The sequence below is a fragment of the Myripristis murdjan genome, chromosome 12 (assembly GCF_902150065.1).
Source record: "Myripristis murdjan chromosome 12, fMyrMur1.1, whole genome shotgun sequence".
Classification (NCBI taxonomy): domain Eukaryota; kingdom Metazoa; phylum Chordata; class Actinopteri; order Holocentriformes; family Holocentridae; genus Myripristis; species Myripristis murdjan.
In genome coordinates, this window is record NC_043991.1 from 13,494,754 (window position 1) to 13,514,290 (window position 19,537).

The 19,537-nt window shown below is 39.8% G+C and overlaps 1 protein-coding gene across 1 annotated transcript in view; it reads right to left on the reverse strand.

The window, feature by feature from the left end:
* sppl3 (signal peptide peptidase 3) overlaps positions 1–13,889 on the reverse strand; it is a 36,559-nt gene extending 22,670 nt beyond the window's left edge. The window contains exon 1 of the mRNA XM_030065474.1: positions 13,345–13,889. Within this exon, the coding sequence (XP_029921334.1) occupies positions 13,345–13,370 (26 nt within the window). The 5' untranslated portion in view covers positions 13,371–13,889. The remainder of the gene's footprint in view (positions 1–13,344) is intronic.
* Positions 13,890–19,537: the final 5,648 nt, after the last annotated feature.

Genomic DNA, 19,537 nt, shown 5'->3' on the forward strand with positions numbered 1-19,537 from the left:
CACATCATCAATAAACACTAGTGACCCAGTTCCACTGGCAGCCATACATGCCCATGCCATAACACTGCCTCCACCATGCTGGACAGATGATGTGCTATACTTTGGGTCATGAGCTGTTCCTTTCATTCTCCCCTCAATTTTCGCCTCCCATCGTTCTGGTACAGGTTAAGTCTTTCTTTCACATGTCCAAAGAACCTTGTTCCAGAATTGGGCAGGCTTTTAAAATGGTTTTTGCAAAGTCTAATTTGACCTTCCTGTTCTTGAGTGACACCAGTGGTTAGCACCTTGCAGTATATCCTGTGTTTATTTTCTCACAAACATCTCTTGACTGTAGATTTGATTAAGTAATTTGCCTGCCTCCCCAAGAGTATTTTTGACTTCCCTAGACGTTGTGAATGGGTTCTTCCTTCACCAGGGAAAGACTTCTTCAGTCAAATTAGAAGTCTTCCGTGGACTTCCAGGCCTTTTGGTGTTGCTGAGCTTACCAGTGCATTCCTTCTTTTTCAGGATATATCAAACCATTAATTTATCTGGTAATTTTTTTTCTGCTTTTTGAGCCTAATGATTGGCCTCCTTCGCCTGCATAGACACCAAATGCAAATGCAAACACAAACACTTGGAATGAACTCCAGACCTTTTATTTTCTTAATTTGTCATGGAATAATAAGGGAATCAGCCACACCTGGTCATGAAACTGCTTTTTAGTCAAGTATCTTACTTTTGAGCCTCTGAAAATGGGGTGACAATGTATAAAACTGGCTATAATTCCTAAACGGTTAATGCCATATTTTTGCTCAATGTCTTCAAATTAAAGCTAAAAATCTGCACTTCAATCACATCTTGATTACTCCATTTCAAATCCACTGTGGTGGTGTACACGGACAAAATTATGAATATTGTGTCAATGTCCAAATACTTACGGACGTAACTGTATAGTATGCTAACTGCATCTTTTATTGGCATTACATTTGGTGAGTTCAGTGTTGTCTTTTGTTCAGTGTGCGATACTAGAACATGAAATGATTAACTTTCCACTGGAGCATTAGCCTAAGATTATACTCCCATATGCTTGTTTTGTGAAGCAAATGTAACATACAACTGATTGCAAATGGGATGCCTACCTCTTAAGCATGTCATGTAGGTTGCCTTTCCAAAATATTTGTGTTGGCAATGCCAGCATTCACTAAAATCTTTGTTTTTGTCAATGACACTGACAAGAAATGCCAATTTTGAAAGCCAGCTAAGTGTATCACAGTGCCCAATTAAAAAAATGTCTTGAGTGGCTTGCTTACCTGGGTGTGGTGTGAAAATATAATCAATAGGCCTATATAGGAAAGCCTTCCTATTGAGCAAGCGCTCAGAGGATAGCATGTTATTAACACGGCATGGAGCTGCACGGCAGGGGCCAAGAGTTTAATGGATTTTGCTTTGGCCACAAATTTACCCTTTCAACAAACCTTGGACAGCATAACATCTACCCGACAGCCAATGACTCAGACAGTTTGCTTCAGCTGGGTAATTACTAAAAAGGGATTTTCTTATGTGTTGAATGTCCAGCAGAAATAACAGGCCCCACACATTAAAAAATTGTCTTTTTTTGGCAGCTTGCAGTGAATACAGTTTCAGTTCTCAGTATCAATGAGCTGGCTTTCCCCGGTCTACTAGTTTTGTTCCTACTATTGAGAGAAAAAACAGTGCTAGCATAAAAAGGATTTAGCTCTTTCAATTGCTTTTCATTCTGGTGCACCTCTGACTTAGGAATTTGCAGGTTTCATTGTGGTGTTGAGGATAAAAAGCAAGAATCTCCTGCCCCGTCTCTTTCATTGATTCAATAATACAGGAATGACTAGAGGGTGTCTAAGAGGGGAGGGGTGACATGTAGCTCACTGCTGAAACAGGACACCAGGACAATGCTTCATCTCCTACTTGTGGCCCTATCCTGTGTGTTCAAAGCACAACTGCTCCTAATGAGAAGCAGACTCGGACAGGCATCATCTTTACAGATATATCATAATACAATGGGGCTGTGTATTCTTGACCCAAAAGATCTAGGCCATAAGTAACACCTTCTAAAAGTATAGTTAATCTTTGGAAATATGGAACATCATCCATGCAGGTGTTTTTCCTTTGCAGGGCCTAACCTAAAAAGGTTCAACTATCTACAAGACAGTTCTGCTTAGGCCTTGTCAATCAGAAGGCCCTAAAAATGTTATGTATTTACAAAAGTGATTATATTATGAAGATGATTGTGTTCTTGCTGAAAACTAAATGCTTCTGATGTCACTGACTCACTGTCAAACATAGGAAGCATATAAACGGCTCGTCTTATCTGGCATAGACCTAATTCATATTCTAGTATCGAACTGGTTCCTCTGAATTCTGTGCACAGAAGCCTGTAGAACATGGGTGAGATAGATGAATGGAACATTTAAAAACAAAATACAATCCCGGACTGTTGAGAGCTGGATGGCAGCCCAAAGTGCCATAAGACGTCCTTGTTCGCTGACAGACTAGGTTTTCAATAACACAATTCCAATACCGTCCTCCATCAAGCCAATTGCATGCATGACTTGACCATTAAGGGCTAGGTCATCAGGCGACGATGGGGACTTGGTTTTTCAAATGCTATGACGAATGGTTGGTTGAGACCGGGAATGACTGGCCAAAAATAATACGTCACTCAAAACTGTCCTGATATATACATGTGGATGAATACCTCAAAACTGATGGACTTGTGGGCCGCCCGCATATTATAGCAATCCATTCATTTCACTTATTTTATCATTCATTCAAGTTGCCATTGGGTGTTCAACTGAGAATGAAGATTTATTTATCTGCATTGTTTGACCCAATTTTGGATGTGAGAGGTCACATTCCCTAAGAATAAGCATGTAATTCACTATAGGATGTGACCTATTTGACTCTATGAAAGTACCTACACCTCCCCTACATTGTTCCTTTGATGTGTCTTTGCACTCTTTAGTTTCAATTTCTTGCTATCTGCCTTGGGGTGTATTAGGCTTGAGTTTGTGGCAGACATTAGCAAAACATTGTGTCCTAGTTAGCTGTCACATTTGTGCAACTTTAAGGTCAAAAGACACATACAATTTAAAAAAGCCAATTAGGAAAATGGCAGGGGCAAAGATGACACCTATCAATGCAAAACTCTGCCCCAAATCTGACCTGCCATCACTCAACAGAAATAAATGATTTAACATCTCAATGAGACATGGGGATCCGTATAGAGAAAAAGAAACCCAACGTAGAATGGGTGAGGGGCTTAAATGACCACAAATGAATAGGAAATTCTCTCCTGAGTCTGTTGAATCATCATATATTTCAGTGTGACTCTGGGATCAAAAGGAATAGATGATTAAAACCAGCACACCTTAATTTCAAATTTATGTGACGGACTGACAGAGGAGGAAGGACTAAAATGACACCATCAACTGATAAAACACTTTCTTGGTTTTGATGAGGCATAATACATCCCAGCGCAGCCTCAGGATTATCGTAAGTCATGTAAATGCAGCATTAGGATCAACAGATACAGACAATCACATGTCAGTGTGTCCTGAGGATCAATACAGATGATCAGGCACAGGGGAGAAGCTGTAATGATCGTAGCAATACCAAGGATCATATTCATTTCCTGATAATTTCAAACTATATTCAAAGTCTGGGCTTCAGGAGTTGCTCAGTGAAGATATGTCCTGAATCACAGTGTGGCACTTTTGAAGACTAAAAACGGTCTTCAAAGAGTGAAGGGTCACAGAAGTTATCAACTTTCACACTCTACTGACTGCAGTTTTAAATTAAAGAAGCAAATGCACTGGGCTGCACTGGAGTAGTTCATTTACCAAACATGGAACAGACATGGAAAATCAGGACTATAAAAAATTTGCAGTGTTTTCTTTCTTTCTTTCTTTTTTAAATCAAATCTTTCAGTATACTACAAAGCCCCTCTTCATAGTAATGCCACCCTCCTCTGTTTTTATATTGGTACTGAATATGTTCAAATACAGTGCGTATATTTAAATTGTTTCTGACAATGCCCGTTAAATGGGGCAATTCTGTCTCTACCGTTTCATGTAAATAATAGCACTCGCCAAGGTGGAATTTTGTCTCTTTTGTTCAGTGTGTATATTGAAGACCTACAGAAACAACTGAATGCAATTACTGAAGGTGCTCACAGAATGACAAAGATAGACAGAGACAAAGAGGATAAGAGATTAGTTTTTCCTGTGTTTTACTTGCGTGATATTCCTTTCATGATTTCAATGATGACTGATATATTTATCAGCAGTGTTGTAAACTACATGCTCAGGCCAAAATGTTGCTTCCGAAGTTTAGAATGTGTTCTGTGTCAATGTAAAACATTCATCATTTAAAACTTTCAGGACACCTCTGTACACAGCTCACCTCTGGTGTAGCTACAGGAAAGGTAGTATGCGGAGGCTCATAGTGACTTACTATGATGCCATGAGGTTGCTGCTTCAGGTTCCCATATGGCACAGTGCCAGTCAACCGTTTGTGTTCTCGGGTGTTCTGCATTTGAATCACTTCTAAGACATCTGATGTACAATTTCATGTGTCACTTGGATGAGTCAGAGAACAGCATCATACAACGCTGGCAAGGTAGCCTACATATGTACTGTTTTTTAACTGAATGATGAATTGTTGTGACTTTATTTTGTGTGTCTCATTTTCTTTTTCATTTTATATCATTTATATGCTACTTTTGTGAGTCCAAAACACAATTTCAATTGAACCTGAATTGAATATACTATACATAACAGAAAAGAACACTATAACCTCATCTACATACTAAAAAGAAGCTTGGTGATTCTCTAACTGTAATGCATAAGTCAACTCATGAACAATGTATTTGCTCAGTAACACTGTGCAACCACAGCACATTGTGCCAGTATGCTCACTTAAAGGGAACGCAAACTAAAATGTTTTATTAAGCTTCATTAAAGTACTTTTATTGTCATCACTGGGGTTGGAAAATAGCAACAACATCAAACATGTTCCTAATGTGTAGAGAGCCTCTCAGCTGATTTCTCGAGTAAAACAAGTGGTTTTGCCGGGGGGGGGGGGGGGGGGGGGGGGGGGGGGGGGGGGGGATTAAAAAAATACTCCCACGTGGAAGAGTGGGGAGATCCAATCATAACAGACACCACCTCAGTTTTGATTCCTCCTGCTCCTGTCTGACTACCTTCAACAGCACCTGTTGTTTTCCACTAGCCTCAAAAACAGTAGTAACACTTTAGTGATTTTGTGCTGTTCCTGGATATAAATCCTCCAATTCACTGAGGATTATTATACCGATCTAATGGTATATCAGAAAAGGGTGAGGACTAGCAAAGCGCTTCAATCTAAGGGCGTCAGATTTGGATTTTCTCACATCAGCTCAATTACTACAAGCCTCCAAAGTGTTTGCTATGAATAATTTGTCAACATTGTCGCTGCAGGACACGTAAGACCCGCTGCTATTTCAGTTCCAATAAGCAGGATATTTTCCTCTTTGCTGGGCAGATGAGTCGTAAAATATTGCTACCCTACAAGGGTAATGCCTACAAAGCCCTGCTGGAACGTACTGTATTAGGCCTACTGTAGAAAATGCAGCCCTTACACAAGCACGCACGCACGCACACAGAAAACCTTTTTGATTACAGTTATTGACTTTTAGGAACTCTCAGATCATGGTGGATGATGAAGATGAAGATCAAGATCCCAAGTTTTTAACTGGTTTTACTATTCCTTTAAAAACACGTGTTAACACCAATCATTCGTACTGTGCACCCCATAGCTATTCAGTTGTAGCACATTTTGTTACACTATATGAGTTCTTCAACTGGCACAGCTCTGCAGTGACTTAGGCCCATGTGTTTGGTCTATTATCCAACTGAATAACAAAATAATATCCAACCATTGTCCTGTTCCCGTTGAAAAATGATATAGAGTCTGTGAGTGTAGGCTAAACCAGTGTAAGCACTAATTTGTACCAATAGCCATCAGGCAACTCAATATTCCTTGATTCCTTGAACTGCCACCGATCAAGGGGTTGTGCAAAATATCTCATCAACCATGTTTGATATATGTCACTAAATCTATTTGTTTTGGTTTCACTTTGAGCGCTCTTTTCAGCCAGCAGGTTTCCAAACTGGCAGAACTATTTTCTGCCATGGCCTTTCCACTATCACCACGTAGTTTGAAAATAGTTCTACCAACCTGGAAACCACCTTTCTGAAAAGAGTCTTGAAAGTGAAACCAAAACAAAGGTGTTCTGCTGTGCACCGTTCAAAACAACATCAGCATCAGCATCACCTCTTAAATTGGTGTTGTTTCCCGGTTTGGATCTACTTCATTCATTTTGGAACTGTGCACTCCTGGTGAAGCTCTCCTCCTTGCAACAGGGAAGGAGTTAATGGACCAAACTTAGTAGATGCATCACACTCGCATGGAGGAGTAAGAATCCAAACTATCACCTTAAGAGGCAAGTAGAAACATTATTATCACAAACCAAAAAGGTCTGTCACAGCACATTGATCAGGCCTACAAACTTGAAATAATTACTACATCGATCATCATGCCTACCACAATACACACTCAGTGCGAGAGGATTTATTGAATAGTGCCGGATCGCTTGTAAAAGCCATCAGCCAACAATCACACCACTCTTTGTACACTGGGAAACAATTCAACCTCTCTTTCCAATCTGCCATAAACTACTCGTAACCACATAATTACAACATATTCTAGGCATTAACGGAGGGATGATGGATGATGTCACCAGGGATCAGCAATGGATCGAATCTATCTGCAATCTTCATATTCTTCTTAACGCTAAGACAATTTTTTACAGGGGAAAAAGACCTTAAATGCAGCCTGCAGAGCATTATTTTCCTCAGTAAAGTAAGCTCATGTCTATAGCTGCACTGATTAGTTGAAAAATCAATCAGCTGCCAACTACTGAATAATAAAGTAAATAAATAAATAAATAAGTAAAAAACCACCAACTATTTTGATAATGGATTAATTGTTTTGAGTCTTTTTTCTGAAAATTTCCAAATTCTCTGACTGCAGCTTCTCAGACGTATTGAATATTTTGTGTTTTCTTTAGTCCTCTATGACAGTAAACTAAACATCTTTGGGTCTGGGACTGTTGGTCGGGACAAAGAAAGACATTTGAGGATGTCACCTAGGGCTGTGCTAAATTGTGAAATATTTTTCACCATTTTCAGAATCAGAAATACTTTATTGATCCCTGAGGGAAATTGGTATTGACACTGACATTTTATGGACCAAACAACTAATTGATTAACCAAGAACATAAATCGACAGACTCATCGATAATGAAAATGATCATTAGTTGCAGCTCTACCTATTTCCATCCTACAAAAAGCCTGCTATTTATTTTTCCTGACACCTCTCTGTTGCCTGCTGTTGGGAGTTTTGTACTGAAGCTGAAAACCATGATGCTGCATCCTCGATTCATCACAACATTTTTTTTTTTTTTTTTTTTGCATGATGTGAAATTACAGCTGACACTTTCATAATGTGGACCATTCAGCAATGCTTCTGATTAATAATAAGGTTTGGCCAAATCATTGACTTTTCCACAAGCTATGTACAAAGGTTTTCTGTTGTTACGCTACACAAGTCTTACAGAACATTAACAAAAGGCATGATTCAACTTTTTTGTGTTGAATTGTTGGTTTAAGTTGTAACTGGAAAGAAAAAAACTTAAAAATCTGATTCTGTTCAACGTTTTTGAGCCAAACCGTGGCACAAATCGAACTGTGGCTTTAAAAAAAAAAAAAAAAAACACAGAACTGTGAACAAAGTGAATACAAGTTTGGACCAAACGGTACAGTCTGATTTTATTTTAATTGCTTAGAGTACAGTAGTGTCTGTTGTGACAGAGAGCATAACATGATGTTCACTTCTTAGGCGCAACAACAGAGACCCAGTTGGATGAATTTGATACACTATAAAAACTTTTTACTTTGCAGCACTGTGCCACAGATTAGCCAGTGTACAGCCTAAATATGGCTTGTGTCCTCTGGTTCAACTTCACCATTTGACTTGAAGCCAAAATACTGCCAGATTGGCAAAGTTGCTGTGTGTTTGGCCTTCTATCTTTTGTTTGTTTCTGCTAATGATCTTCTCCCATCTAAAGAGCTAAAGGCAAAAAGGACAATACTCTATGTCCAAGCCTTGTTATTGCAATGAAAGAATATAAAACCCTGGACTATAATATCTCCCATAAGCAATCACTGGGGGTCAGTAGAACAGTGTGAATGTGAACACTATTGCCCAACCTCAACAGGCATGGTCCCCAAGCAACTATCAACATGGGTAAGCACAAAACACAAAGGCATTCGGAAATATGCTAGATGCTATGGGGAAAACGCTGTCTACTGACCAGTAGAAGCAACTATGGCCATTCTACCCCAGAATGTTCCTCCTACAAACCAACATACAGAGGGTGAGCTTAGTAATATGATTTCAACATACTGACATTCCAATTCTTTTATTTCCATTGGCTGTAAAAGGTAACCATGTGGTGGTAGTGGTTTGAAAAACACACCCCACGGGGTGAGTCACATAAGCAGGACAACAAGAGTGACGTATTGACGCTTGTAACCGCACAGACCAACAAAGCATACACCAGTCTGGTTTTGGCATTTCCTTGTTGTACCAGCTCAACAATCACGTCTAAGCAGTTAGGCCGTATTGCACATGCGTCCCAAAAAGATCCTACAAAACGTCTATGAGTGAGTGACCAGAATTTGCCATGCATAGCCCACAGCGGCAGTACTGTGCGTGCCGTGGAAAAAACAGTTTACTTCTATGCTAAAAGGAGATGTGTGGGCACGCATCTCTGTATTGGAAAGCAATACAGAGCTTCGCAGCCCCTGTGCTGCCTGAAAGGAGTGCTACACAAAAATGAAATACCTCTGCAACACCACTAACCTGAGAAATTTATTTTTGGCAGCTACATTTGACTCAGGCCCTGTGCTCTTAATGTGTTCATTCAGTGATTTGACACCTGACAATAAAGTCAGAGCTGGTCCATGTCAACATGTTTCATCAAAGGTGTTATTTGTCTGTTTTACAATAAATGCTTTGTTTTACTGAAACACAGGAAGCACTGAGAGTGGCACCAAAGATTTATATTTTTGTGCAAGATCTCAGATACTTGTCATGATCATATAAGCACTTTCCCCATTTCTTTCATTTTCCCTTTTCTATCTTATTTTCATTTCCAACTGCTTTGTTTCTTTCCATCTCTCTCACTCTTTTAAATGTAATTTTATTTGTTTTTTCTCATTTACTTTTCTACCTGGGTAGGGTCTTCGACTGGGTTATTGTACAGACCTTTTCTTTTTTATAGGTAATGGGAAAACATTTTTTTGAATCTGTTGGCTCAAAGAATAAGAAATTACTCATTGCAATTTGTTTTTTGTAATTCAAATGAACAGACCAGAAAGCATGTCTTTTTTGCATTTTTGGAAATCAGTTAGATGCAACTCTACTTGACTATCTAAATGTGACACCTTAAAAATGTTTTTGAAGGTGTCACATTTAGACAGTCAAGAAGTTCAATGGATATTAAATGAACAAAGACAAATACAACTGGTCAGACCTATCCAAATGAATCTTCATTTCCAAAAGGTGAACTAGCACTATGCAGGCTCCAGTCATGAATGAAAGGAATTCAATTCAAGGCTCTTTAAATCACTCATTATGTCAAAACACTTGAGTAACTCACAGAACAAGTTGCTCTGATATTCTCTGTATCATACCAAAGCTAGTTTGGAATAGGAGTTTCCAAAAAAAATTTATGGCACATGTTTGGTGATGAGAGTCACCCACTATAAGCAGTTTATTGATACCTTCAACTCTTCTGATAGGGACCATCATTTGTGGGGCAAAACAATAGAGCATCCATGGCCTGTTTGCTTTACTTTACATTTATGCTTCTCTCAAATGACTTACTATGTGCTAGGCCAGCTTGCAAATAGCTAGTTACAAATGGCAGCAAGGTGCACCAGATATCAGGTGAAAGGTTATCAGTAAAATGGAAACTTGTGCTTACCAACCTCCTCGCTCATCCCTTTGCTTTACAGTAAAGGGATGAGCGAGGCAAAAGTACTAATGTTAGGGAGTCCAACTTGTTCTCGAAGGCAGCCTTGTTCACTCCTATTTCAGACACTTTATATCACAAGGATTTCATTTGCGCAAATAGGGCAAATCTATAGCGTCTCAACTGGGGGTAGAATGCAATTCACTACTGCAAGCCCAATTTGTGATTCAGGTTGAAAATGAGTTCATACAGAAATAGCTTGCCCAGTATGGTTCTAGCTAGCATTGTCTGATGCTGTGTTCTCCTTATAAGCTCCTTCTGAGGATCTGCCTGGCAGTTAAAAGTTAAACAAAGGGAGAAAATGGAAACACACAACTGGGCTAATTATTTACACAGAATGCCAAATATTAATATATCACATTTAACATCACTTGCTGCCATCTCATTTCTATGCCATCTGCCCCTTAACTATCACACCTTTGCAAATACAGTGCTGGATAAGGCTCTGCTTTCCTAAGTCTCAATCACTTTTGTCCCACTCATGCACACTCGCCACGTTAATCTTGACAATGGGAACAACACTTCAAGGCTCCATAGGTCAGACCCACTGCCCATTCAATAATGTGCTCAACTGAGCTGAAGAAAAAAAATTGTCCAAACAGTGAATGTGAATGGCTATGGCAAAAGTTACAAATAGAAATTCCACATGAAATGAAGGATACTACATCACAAGGCACATGATCACTCTGAGAGGGCAAATTATGACAAACAATTAACCGGTGATGATAAAAGACCATCATACTGCCAACTCCTGATTAAAAGACTAAATGCTTTCCTAGATTGGCACAACTAAGTGTAGCAACTAACATTAGTGGTTGTCAGATCGCCTGGAACAAATGGAAAAAAAAGACAAGTGGCCCACGTCTGACACTTGTCCAGGCCTGACAAGACAAGAAAAAAAATTACAACGCATGGGTCCGAGAAACAAGTAGCTGGCCTACATTCAGGTACATTTTCTCTTTATGCAACAGAGTGTACTGATGCATGCACTTAAAGACTGTCACTGCACAATGTGACTGGTTGAAAAGTTTTGAGTCGTGCAGCAACTTTGCTAAATTGTCCAACTCAAAGGGAGGGAGGGAGAGAGAGAGGGAATAAATATAAAGCCAGGAGAATAGTTGTCTATTATATTAAGTGCGATCCGCTATTGTCTTGACTAACAGATGTGCTGAGCTGGTGGATCCACCACAGTCAGGCGGTAGCTATTCTAAGTTAGCTATTTAGCAAGCTGCTAAGCTCTAATGTTGCTGTGTATTGGCTACCTGCTGCTGTCGAGGTTGCTGACAGCAGCACACATTTCTGAAAACTACAAAATGCCACTTACCAAACAGGACTTCTTTAATACTGTACATTAGCCAGCTGTCTACCACAGGGCTAAACAGAGCTGGCCGGGGCTTACTTGTCAGCCATTGGTCCACTAGACGGCTAAAGGCTGTTTCCAAGGATTATTCATTATCTGTCTGTTAAGTTCCACAGTGACACTTTGGCAATTTCTGGCTCAGTAGATGATCAACGTCTTTATTCTTTTATATTGGTTATATATGCTGCTGTCTATCTTGGCCAGGACGCTATGAAAGACATCTCTAATCTCAGTGAGGTATTTCCTGGTTAAATAAAGTTTAAATAAAATAAAAACTGTACCCAGAATTTCAAATGACACCAATGATTTTACAAATACTGGTTGTCTATTTACATTTCAGCGGAACTGTAGTCGCATTCTAAATTGTAAATATCCCTAATTACCATCAGAGTTACAATACTTTTATCCCTTAACCTAAGAGCATGTAGGTCAAACTCAAAATGTCAAAACTGCAAGGGCTTAATAACTCAACTCGCTTGTCAACATCCCGGGTGGATTATATCAAGAAAAAACACCACATAAACATGAAGATTACTTTTATAATAGAGTGGGATTTCCTGATCCTTTTGCTTAATTATTTCCCCCCAATTGGACAGCTCTGAGTAAATCTTACTATCATGGATGCCTCACAGCCACTCCTGTAACACAATAAACAAAATTATCCAACTAAACACATAGTACCTAGGAATGAGTAAGGCTTAATTTATTAAAGAGGTTCGGTCCTATATCTCAAATTGATGGGCATGTAACATGTGTGAGATGACTACACACATGGGGATTTCCTAGGAAACTCAAAAAGGCCTAGACATAAGGCAGGCTATCGATATTAAATATTACTGGACACCCCCTACCACTAAATGAAACTGGACTCCACACCAGGAGAGTCATTTATTTTGGATACTGTTGCGCGACCGGATGTAGATCTAAAAATAATATTCCAGCTGCTTACAATGACCTAACATGTTGCTGGGCCCAGACAGACATAATTTAACTATAATGAATTTGGCCCAAGCAAAGCCAGGTCATTTTCATACACAGGGGAAATACAGTTCACTAAGTCCAGCCATTAGCTGCGTACAACCCACACTACAAGCTATGGCTGTATTTAAATTGCAACCTGGCTTCAAGTACGTACACCCCACACTTGTGCAGAGATGATTTATCACATCCAGTGGTATGTCACAATGGCAAGCAAACCCTCAAACTGGCATTTGGGACATTATTTCGCTGCCAGCTGGCTAAGCTAGCTCTACGACAGAACCTTTGTTGTTGTGTGCAGTTGATCGCCGACAGATGCTAGCTAACTAATCAGCTAATTTGTTGGCACACTTTAGCGAACATTTTGACGCTGACACATCGACATAACGCCACATTTACGGTGCAAAGCAGCATTATTCGGGGAAGCGAACACCAACCTAAAATGTTAATGAAAGAGAAAGTCGTTTACCTAGCTACACATTAACCCAGTGGGCTAATATCAGCCCGTTAGCTTGCTAGCTAGCCGCTTAGCATTCGCTCACAATGGCAGTATTGGCATTGGCCGACGCTGGATAGCACACCATCAGCTGGTGCGTTTGATTAGCCGCTGCTAGCTAGCCAGCTCAAGGTAGCTGCTAGCCATACCAGAGCTGCAGAAAAATACTTGTGCCAGTAACATTTTGCTCTGTGGGCAATGGCAAATGCACCAGAAGGCATCAGTGTGCAGAGCATGATAAATGTCAGAAACTGAATTCACCAGTTCATCTTATACAGACTTGCAAGTGCTAACAGTGGGATAGCTACTGATCAGTTTGGTAACGCTAGCGCGATGCCTGTGCGCACTCACCAGGATGAGTAGCCTTGCTCCGCCATATCGCCGAAAACAGTGGGCTCTGCGACTGTGGCTAACACAGATTCAGGTCCCAGTGACAACCCGTTGGGACCTCGAAGACGTTTTCTGTCTTTTCTTCAAAATCAGACGTCCTAGCAGTTACTTTTAGACGACAACATGGTGATACATCCGAGCCCCAGCTAGTAATCACTAGCTGAATATCTTGCAATCGAAAATGTAGTGATGGTTCGCTATCGTTAGGTGGCCAAGACAAAGCACCCCGAGAAAAAAACTAATGTTATTTTCGTCGGTTTCGCTAATGTCCTGCCGTCACCCTAGCCAAAGAGGCTCGGTCTCCAACGATGCTACACCCACTGTAAATCCATATTCAGAGTGCTGTATCCAGGCTAAATTCGTGTATTCCTGAAGCCTGCACCCCTAGCCGTAATGGAAGACGTTCAGCTTTGTTTTCTGTAGCGAGAGTCACGGGGACGCGCAAAATCGCCCTACTGTAGAGGTTTACAAGTAGGACGTGCACTGAAATGCTTTTGTGCACTGAAAACGCTTGCACCGGTGTCTGTTCAGTGGGTAGCGTTGCAGCCTATCATATACACCTACTACTGAGGCATTTGTCAATCTTTAATATCCCATCGATTGTAAAATGCAGTGACCGGTGCAAAATAAAAGAAATCATCGCCCAATACCTCATCTATTAAAATTCAATCATTACACTGTAATCCTAAATGCAATTACTGTGGGCAGCCTTATTTATCTCCTGATTTCCAATGAGCAGAGTTAATGCTTCAGAGGTATGCTTTCTACCATCTTTTTTTTTTTTTTTTTTTTTTTTTTTTTTTACAACAGGTTTAACAGCTCAGGACAGCCCATGGAAGTCATATAAATCCAAACCAGTGGAAACAACACAGGAGACAGACGAACGAAGGCGTTCACACCAATTGAACCACCTGTCTAATTTACAGGGACTGAGCCAAGCTTTTCATGAGCCAATATTATGGACAATTCTGAACATCCTACCACAGGATGTTGCTTTGTGTCTAATGATTCCTAGGGGAATAACACTGCAAAGCTTTTAACGCCCCTATTTAATTATGCCTAAATCACAGGAAAACAGCAAAATCATGGTTTTCCCTTTCTACCATCCCTATTCTTAAATCAGAGCATTGATTGCTGGGGTAAGGTCTTGGTCATGGGTTTAACACATTGAAATGATTAGGACAAGTTCAACTGAATGAGTAATTGTGCTTGACAATAGAAAACGTTATCAGCTTTTAGCTGATTGACAGGACAGATAGAAAAGGCATTATAGAGTTTAGACAGGGGTCGAGGGGATTCCCTCTCTCCAAGGAGTGTAGGGATTACCAAAGTCTGTAGAGAGCTGATTTTCTTCCAGATTATACACAATCTGTTCTAGGCAACATAGCCACATTTTGAGACAGGGACAGCTTCCAGCAGCATTATGAATTTGAGGGAAACTAATGTTATCTGCAATGTCTGTCGACCTGAACTCAGCTACCCTGTGATGCAAAACCACCATTATTTGCTGTGCATTGGCGACAGGTCAACCTTTCTTTATTGGAAAGATTACCATTCTGTAATTTGCACCACAAACTAAAGGGTTAGCTTTAACCTATCATCATCTTCCCTCAAAACTTTACAGATTCCAGCTGGAGAGCTGCCTTTTACACATTAAGACAGGGCTACAGTATAAATGAAACTATAGTCAACTGATGCTGAGTCAGCAATGTCTATCACTCTGAGCTTTCCTGGGCTGGAAAATAGACTCATAAATTACCTGCTGCGCCCTATCAGCAACACTCAATCAGTCCATGAAGCCACTGAAAAGCTAAATGTTCATGGATTTAAGTACCTGCAGGAGTGGGTTCGCTATACTTTATCTACTGTACTAGTACAAACCTCACTGAAGGCCCATATTCTGCCTAAACTGGTAAGCAACTTAAAAAGATGTCAGGAACTTGAAATTATGTAATTTAACTCCCATTATGATGGCAAGGTATTGGATTTATGCCTGAGCTATACCAGCAACTCTGAGGAGAAAAGTCATCTGCATTGGGTCTGTCTGTGACAAAAGTCTTTATTCAGGTTCTAAGAGGTCACAGCTGACAACTGACTTTGGCACAAGAGGTCACAAAGAGTATCTGGGGAATATCAGAGACATCTGGAAGGAATATTCATTGTGTAGCTGTGGCTGTTAGTGGAAAACCCAGCTTGATCTCACAGCAATCAAGAGGCAGTTACAGATGGCTGACAGTGGCAAGTTAGAAATCACTGTTTGTTTAATCAGCAAATCAATGAACACTGAAGACTGAAGGTGTTTAATATGTATATTATGTGGTGCTCAATATGTTAAGGTTTAGTGCAAGAACTTGCGGTGATTCTTGATCGCTGGCAATATCAGTATTTAGATATTTCTTTTTTGAGATGGAATATGCCATTTCTTGGGATTGAATTGTGAAATTCTAGAGGAATCTAACAGAGGAGTCTAGAGAACAGAGGAATCTGTTCCCAGATTGTGTATTGCTTTACTAGATTGGATTTCTGAAATGTTGGTGAACCAAAATCAGGAAAATGTATTAAGCCTGTAATGATATGAAATGGGATATTTGAAAAATGAATGGTTGTTCTTGTGCTAAGCTCCTGCTGATGCCTCCTATATGGGCAACAAAGAGGCATTTTCTACAGTTTAACTGCCATTAATCAGAGCTGTGTATGTGTTAATATCTATTCGCTGTAGTGTGAATGAAAGATAAGCACAAAGCTCTTAGCTTTGTTGTAGGGCGTAGCCATCAGTAAGTAAACATATGACTACCATATGCATCAGCACAATACAAGACAGGAATGACACAGTACAATGTTGCATTTTAATATTGATTTAATGTATTGTTTTGTATAGATAGATATATAGATATAGATAGAAAATGACAATGTATTCCCAAAGCAGAATTTATTTATTTATTTATTTTTTTTTACATATTAAATTATTTTTGCACCAAAGCAAACGTTTGTCTACAGTTTTTCCTCTAAGTTGTACTACACATATTTCACCTCCAGATGTCAGCCTGCACTAAAAGGAAAGAGGAAATGGCTGTTTTCAGGGAAGGCGGGGGAGTCATGCATTGACGCCAGTCTTGCCAGGGTGGAGAGTTGTAGTAAGTATTTATGTTCATTCTTGGATGAGATATTACTATTTCATCCAAGTATTTTCATAAAGGGTTCTTTCTTATTATCAAATTTCTGTTTCCACTTTCAACCTCTTATGCCATTGTTTTCAGTGCAGAACACTCAGTGCTAGTTGTATTTTTGATGTAAAAGGCCTTTCTTGCAAATTTTGACGGGCCATTCAACAGCCAGGAAAGCCAGGATGCATTGAACTTGAACCCTTCCAAGATCTGAAATATCATGATATCATATCACATTTTAATCATTTTAATAATGATAACAAATACATTTGTGCTTTTACTTTGAAAGAGTTTTGCCAAGCACTTTCTAAGTCATGTTTATGGTGACTGGGGTGGGATGCAGGAGGAATTTTCTAACATTGGGGTCCACCGGTTTTTAACTTAAGTCACAATAATGTTGTAAATAAATAAGTAAGTAAATAAATAAATGCATTTCTCTTGCTGGATATTGTGCAGGTCAAGAAGGGAATTCGTATCCACTATTTACACCTGCATACCACAACTGTGACTGAACATATCATATTTTATAGCCCAGGATAATGAAAACGTAGTTATATAAAGATCCCAAAATAGACTGCTCTCTCAGTAGCCCTACGTTCAGCTCATTTTATCACTTTTTACAGCTATTTCAGCAGATTTACACATTTATCTTCTTTCGTAGATCTGTATGGCAATTATATGAACCTGACAACACCTAAGCATGAAATAGCATTTTCTGCTATCCCTGAAGGTGGAACTTGGTGAAATGCGAGTGGTTTCATACACTGAGCCAGGCATCAGGCAGACAGTAAACAAACACACAGACAGACCAAATGACAGACATCAGATGTTACACATTCAGTATATAGTTGGACCTTGCTTAATGTTTCATTTTGTCCTCATTCAGTCTGATTGGAAGCACCTGATTATGTTTCCAAACTGATTAAATATGGTGTCTGAGTACACTGTCAGTGTTGTAGTGGATGTAGAGGGAGGTTCAGCTCCCCCAAGATCATGTGGTGCTGAAAAAGGGAAAACCTAATGTATATTGGTGATTACGGTTGGCATGGCTTGATCCCATGGTCTTGAAAGTGTTGTCGTCGTGGAACATGCTCCTTAACATGATCTGAAGCATTGTTGAGTTTTGTGTGAAATTACCACCTTCCTACTTAGAATTTGAGTGTCATCTGCAAATATAGAATATGGAGAACCAATTATACATTTTAACTTGAAAGGGCACTAGCCAGATTTTTAGGAGTTATTGCTGTGCAGAGAGCATTGAGAACAAATCTGCAAGGTCAGATACTTGGACTGAAATGCAGGCATGAAGCAGCAATCACTTTGGCATTGCACAGATTCTGTTTTTTTTTTTTTTTTTTTTTTTTTCCAATTTTGTTGGACACTACACAAACCTGACCTGTAAGGAAGGGTAATTTTGTTGTTTATGATGTATTTGTACCACAAAATCACCGGGTGCCGTGTGACATACCTCCCACTCAGGCAGATATTATCCCTGGTTGTGGATCACAATACCAAAACACCACTGACACAGATCCCATGCTTGCTGTCAAGGACACCATTGATAAAAGCAGATGTGACTTTCACATTTCTCTAATATACTGAGCTCCAAATGCCTTTCACATGACAAACTGTGTCTATGCAGAAGAATGTAGGAAATGTCTCCTCACAGATGAATGATGATGCTATGTTCAAATCATGATGCTGATAAGGCTGATATCAGAGTCCTATCCTGTTGCTAGCAGTTGAACCAGGGACTCTGCAACCTCTGTGTCTCTTCCTCTCAAGCAGAGCCGGGGGGTGAACTCCTGTTTGAAGCTCTACCCCGGGCTCCAGGGTTCTGTGGGATCCGGGTGTGCTGACACTGTTAGCACGCCTGATATGAGAGCCTGATCAAAGCTGGCTCGTTCTGCCTGACCGATTTCCACAGGATTAAGGATTAGGGAGACAGGAAGCTGGGAGAGGCACAGAGACAATCTGAAAGAGAAATAGGGAGAGACAAAAAGCGATAGTGAGGGTTATGGGGAATGAAAGGGATGGAGAAAATGGTGTAAAAGACAGAGGGGTCATAAGGTACTGGCAGAAAACTACCTGAGGGACAAAAGACAGATATTAAAGTCATGTCAGACAGCTTAAAAAGGAGCAACACTGCTGTCAAAACAGTACAAATTTAAAGCAGTAAAAATAAAAATACTTAACCTTATCTATGTAGTACTTTTCTTTTAACAAAATTACAGGGATAAAACAGGACCTAAAAAGGAACTTTATATAACCTCTCTCCTGTACAAGTGGGCTTTGAAAAGTGATTAAAAGATGAAACTTTGGAATGTCCTGCCAGAGGACGTTCCAAAGTTTGGGAGCTCTGACAGCAAGCACTCAGTCACCTTTTGTTACCAGCTCAGTCCTTGGAACAACTAGTGGGACTCCACAGAGGACCTCAGACTGTTTTCCTCCTCCTAAGATGGTAAAAGGGAACTAAACCCCACCGGATCTTGAAAGTTGCCAGTAAAATTTTAGAACTGCTACATGGAAGTGAAATGATCCTGTCAACTTGATCTGGCGAAGAGCCTTGCTGTTGCTGTATTCTGCACCAGCACTCTGACTCAAGCAGGAATAGCGGAAATTAACATAGTCTAAACATGAACAGATAAAGGCATGGGTAACATTTTCACGGTCAGCAAAGAGTAAATGTTATCTTGGACATGTTTTTAATCGAAGAGACAAGATTTAACAACCCTCTTATCCCAGTCATTAAAATAGAGATTTGAATCAAACACCGTGTCCAAATTCTGGGCTACAGGCTTAATGTTGTTGGATTGGTTTCCAGTATTGTTGTGAATCTAACCGGAGAGTAGAGACTCAAATAAAATAATATTAGACATTTTTTCATTGCGTTTGAGGAAATCTGGGAGACATCCAACACTTTCGATGAAAGGTAATAGTTTTATGGTGACATGTCACCTGCTTAACAGTGAAAATGAACATTTACAGAT